The sequence below is a fragment of the Mesocricetus auratus genome, unplaced genomic scaffold, assembly GCF_017639785.1.
Source record: "Mesocricetus auratus isolate SY011 unplaced genomic scaffold, BCM_Maur_2.0 Super-Scaffold_100031, whole genome shotgun sequence".
In the NCBI taxonomy this organism is placed as follows: domain Eukaryota; kingdom Metazoa; phylum Chordata; class Mammalia; order Rodentia; family Cricetidae; genus Mesocricetus; species Mesocricetus auratus.
In genome coordinates, this window is record NW_024429212.1 from 17,912,453 (window position 1) to 17,917,788 (window position 5,336).

General features: G+C 35.9%; 1 protein-coding gene across 1 annotated transcript; it reads right to left on the reverse strand.

Moving 5' to 3' along the window:
* Positions 1 to 4,117: 4,117 nt before the first annotated feature.
* On the reverse strand, positions 4,118 to 5,092 carry LOC101843148 (olfactory receptor 14J1-like). The gene has a single exon (XM_005077454.3). The coding sequence runs from the start codon at positions 5,090 to 5,092 to the stop codon at positions 4,154 to 4,156; it is 939 nt and encodes a 312-aa protein (XP_005077511.3). The 3' UTR covers positions 4,118 to 4,153.
* Between the last annotated feature and the right edge of the window lie 244 nt (positions 5,093 to 5,336).

Below are 5,336 nucleotides of genomic sequence, written 5' to 3' on the forward strand. Positions count from 1 at the left end.
TTGACACCTGGATTGCCTTGGAGAACCTAAGATGTTGGGGATGCTAGAGCTGTGGGATACTCACTGAGGAAAGCTGATAACAGGGAGTAGAATCAGACCAAGAGAAAGAAGCATGTTTCAGTCAACAGAGCCGAAAGGGTTTGGAGATCTCAAGAGCATTTTGATATCAGACATGGAGATGGAGAGTTGGGTGTTTGCCCAGTCTTGCTTTTCTCCAATAGTCCATGCTATGCTCTCTTCCCTGTGTTTTGAAATGGAAATGTATATCTGGTGCTATTATATTTTGGAAATGTGTGGTTTGGTTTTTGGTTTTTATTTTATAGGGGATTGCAAAGTTAAGAGATGGCATGAATCTCAGGAGAGACTTTGAATTTTGGACTTTAAAACATTGTTGAGACTGTGATAGACTGGGGACTTTTGAAGTTGGGCTATTTTTTCATTATGATATGGTTAAAATCTTAAGGTGTCCAGGGAGTGAAATGTGGTAGCTTGAATGTATTTGGCACCCATTAGCTCATAGAGAGGTATGGCTTTGTTGGAGTAGGTATGGTCTTGTTGGAGAAAGTGTGTCACTGTGGGAGGCAGACTTTGAGATTTCTTATGCTTATTTTACCACCCAGTGTCTGATGTCATTTCCCGTTGCCTTCACGCCAAGATGTGGCCAGTGCTATGTTTGTCTAAATGCTGCCATACTCCTTGCCATGTCAATAATGAACTGAACCTCTGAAATTGTAAGCAACCCACCCCAATTAAATGTGCTCCTTATAAGTGTTGCCATGGTCATGGTGTCTCTTAATAGTAATAGAAAAACCCTAAGACAAAGTACTTTATGTATTACTGATATCCAGTTTACTGATTAACATTGTGGTTATGATGAAGTGAGATTGTGCAATATTTCATCACATATAAGCTAAGCCTAAGACTTGTGATCACATGAAATAAGGACAAAATCAATACCCAATGTTTCAGCAAGAGTACTGTACAGATTAATTTCCTTGAATGCAAACTGTCATGGCAGTGTCAGCAAGAGTACTGTATATATTAACCTCTTTGAATGCAAACTGTCATGACAGTGTCACGCTCAAGTTTTGTCTGAGGCAGTGCTTGTGCACATTAATATTCTCTGCAGGAAACACTCATTCCTTGATAAAAAGCTTCTTTAAACAGTAAAAAATTAAGAAAAGGATATTGTGTCTTCCAAAAATGAAACAGGCAAAAAATTTATCAATTACTTATTTCTTCAATTTCTGTTTAATAATTTTGGGTCCAAAGTGTGTTGTATGGGCTGGTTTGGAGGAAGGAAAGGAAATAGGAAAGGATGTAATTATGCTATAATCTCAAAACAGAAATAATTAAAAAATATAACTAAGGAAAATGAAACCAAGTGAGAGGAGGGTGCCTTATAACTTACTTGTCTACACTCAGACAGGCATGTGCTTCTGAGAATAATCCAAGTAGACAAAAAAATTAGTGCTTTCCTTTAACTTTTACAGAATAATTGGGTGTTCACAATTGCAGCACTTAAATGTGTGCAAATTATGTAACAGATGTGTCTTAATGGAGAAATGTGACTGAACATAGAAGCAAGTAAGGTGAATTAAATACACCAGCATGGTCAAATTGAGGAGAGATTTCTCTTATTCATTTTCTACTTCTAAGAATGAGTCTGAGTGAGTTATAATATAACATGAAAAAATGAATTTAAAACATCTCATTGTAACTCAAGCGTCTTCCTGTTCTCCTTGGCCAATAACGGTGTCACCAAACCCTGGGAATATAAAACAAATTGTACATTGGTCATTTCCTTCCTGTATTTGCATCAAATTTGGAGATACCACTTCTTTTTCTTATTGAGTTAGACAGGATTTTAAAAGAATACTAGGTTCCTCGCAGGTCTCTTTGGAAGGCAGGTAACCAAGCTTGTAAGAGATGAACTCAGGGCCATGAATAGCCCAGCATAGCTTGGGATGCTGACATAACTGGGCAGAGATAATGATTGTGATACTACTGATTCAGGCACCAGAATCTGGACTCTGGGAGGCTGTTTTCCAAAGCTGAGCAGCCAAGGCACCATCTTTGGTGGAAATGACTGCTGTTTATGGACTTCTGTCTTCCAGTGTTTTTCTCTAAATTGGTGTTGAAACCCAGGTCTGTACCTATAGTCTAGACATAGGCCAACCAGAATAGAGAGTGTTTTGTCACAAGGAAGGAAGGGACAGTAATGTCAGAATTCTCACGTTTATGGGATTCAAAGGTCATCGGTTGTTAATCACAAGGCTAGTGTGAATAGAAAGTAAGTTATATGTAAATGAGTAAGTTATTTGTAAATGAACCGCGCAAATCCAATTATATAACAAGTATTGAGAAATGTATTGTTTTTAAATAGAATTTATATTTTTTAATAAAATTGGGGTCTAAACAAAGCTTTTTGTAATTATGAATAAAATCAAACTAATGTCACAGAACACACATTACTAAAATTATTTTATACATTTGAAAGATCAAATATTACAAAGAAACTTTTTTGGTTTTTTTTTAAGACAGGGTTTCTCTGTGTAATAGGCCTAGTTGTCCTGAAACTAGCACTGTAGAGCAGGCTGGCCTCGAACTCTCTGCCTCTTGGGTGCTGGGATTAAAGGTGTGTGCCATCACCATCTGACTTAAGAAAATAATTTTATGAACTAAAATGAAGATAGTCAAAAGTTCTAGTACAGAAGACAATAAAGTACATAGAAACCAAAGAGCAGATCTTTACCCAAGTCATTTGGTAATGATAATCCAGGATTTTGCTAGCCAAAATTTGTAATTAGATGCTTATATAAATACATTCAAAATATAAGCTTAGAAAACAGGATTTATTTGCTCATGTTGTCACTCAATCAACTTATAAAATAACAGAAGTGGAAGGATATAACTAAAAAAGAATCAAATGTAATTTACGTGTTTCTGCAGATGGATTGACAGTCGAGTTTCTGAGGAGGTGAAAGGTATGATGATCAGTCACTTGTGGTTGTATCTTGAAAATCTATACTAAATTTTGTTACTACAGATGTCCAAATCTAAAACTCAATATCCTATATACAGAATTTGAATAAAAATGGCTGGAATAATTGAAATAGAGACTGAAGAATTGTTTTACCACTATAAAACAATGGATTATCATTCTTATGACGCTTCTTACAAAAATAAGAGAAAATATAAGCAATTAAAATACAAGAGAACTAACAAATATTATCAATGAATTTGATCTGTTGAACTGGCATATATTTGAAGAAATTTAGCAAAGGTAAATATCATTGCTGTTATACAGATCTATCGCTATTTATCATTATGTTTCAGGCATCTGACAGGACTTAAACCAGTTCTAAGAGTCCCTATGCATAGTTCTTCATGAACTATTAAAATCATGGGGGTTTTACAAGAGAAGTGCCTTGGCCCTACACTGCTAATTGGCACATAAATGATTTATTTTTTGAAGGTAATATGGTAACATTATTTAAGAGAGTTGAATATTTTGAACACTTCAATTCAATAAGCCTTTATAATTATAAGAAAAAACTTCAATGTTATTACTACTTACAATAATTGAATATTGAAGATATTTAATATAGGCAAAATGAATGAATATATACAGATAAATTTTAATATTCATTAATAACTGTTATTCAGGAAAATAGAAGACTATGCAAGTATACCTAGTGATATCATATAAATTTATATCAGTATGTATATTGATAGAGAAATGAATTTAAAATAAAAATTTGAAAGTAAATTGTTGACTTGAAAATTAGACTTGGTGGGTGGAACTGGGGTTAGTAGTATAACTTTTGCTGTTTTTATTGTAATATAGTAATATTGCCTCTGCAAAAGTGTTAAGACACATATCAGTGTGTCTGTGTGCAGATGCACTAGGAGGTCAGATGCAGTCAATCTATATTACAAGACTTAATTTTTGTTAATTCAAAAGAATAACAGTTTTAATAGTAAAATGCAAAGAAATCAGACAATTTACTTGCATAAGGACAATGGTTATATAGTTTATCTAAAGAGAAAATTACTCTTTATTAACATTACAGGTTGAAGGAATACCAATGACTAAAAGCATTCCTGCATATAATTGAACAGTTAGTAACCACACGACCAAATAATGATTCTAACCAGTGAATTTTGTACTCAACCGTAACTTCCTTACACCACTCTTTAGGGTCTCATTCCTCAGACTGTAAATAACAGGGTTGAGTGTTGGAGATAGTACTGTGTAAAAGATAGAGAGCAAGAAATCTACAGCAGTTGGAGAGTCTGACGTTGGGTTGAGATATGCACAGAAGCCTGTGGAAAGAAACAATGAGACAACAAGAAGGTGTGGCAGACAAGTAGAGAAGACCTTAGACCTGCCTTCACCAGAGGGCATCCTGAAAATGGTGGAGAATATATGGACATAGGAGAGGACAATTCCAATGAAGCAGGCAAAAACCACTGCAGATGTGAAAATAGTCACTCCTATTACTCTAAGGTAATCATTAGAACAAGAGAGCTTGAGCAACTGGGGGACATCACAGAAGAATTGGTGGACTATTTTGGCTCTGCAGAACCTGATAGAGTATATGGTTGCAATATACAGTGTTCCTGGGATGCTACTGCTTAGCCATGCAATTGTCACAGCCAACCTACATGTTCTGGGACTCATGATGACCTCATAGTGCAGGGGGAGACAGATGGCCACATAACGATCATATGACATCACTGTGAGAATGGCCACCTCACCCCAGGCAAAAGCCGTGAAGAAAAAAACCTGCAGCATGCACTGGGTATATGAAATATATCCACTGCCTTCCAGGGAATTGTCAATATACTGGGGAACTGTGACAGAGAGGGATGAGAGGTCCAGAAGGGAAAGATGCTTCAGGAAGTAGTACATTGGAGCCTGCAGCTGTGGGTCCAGTGTAGTGATGGTGATAATGATGAAGTTACCTGCTGCTCCCAATAGGTATGTCACCAGGAAGAGCATAGCGTGCAAGATCTGAAGCTCACGGTTGTCAGAGAACCCCATTAGGAGGAATCCACTCATTGTGGTTATATTTCTCACAAACATTTTGGGAATAGAAATTATGGTAGCAGCTGGAGGATAAAATGATATAGTAAATATGGTATGAAGATAGTGAGGCATTATTTATTTGTTCATCAATACTTATTTCAATAATTACTGTATCAGTTGACACATATATTAAACCAGCCATACTCTAGTTATTAGATCTCACACTATCCACTCATAAACCAGTAGTTACAGGTAAATGTACATGTGGTCCATTACTAGTTCTCTCAAAGAATGCAGTTGT

Coding starts and splice junctions, on each gene's coding strand:
- LOC101843148 (XM_005077454.3), bottom strand. CDS start 5,092: ATGTTTGTGAGAAATATAACCACAATGAGTGGATTCCTCCTAATGGGG.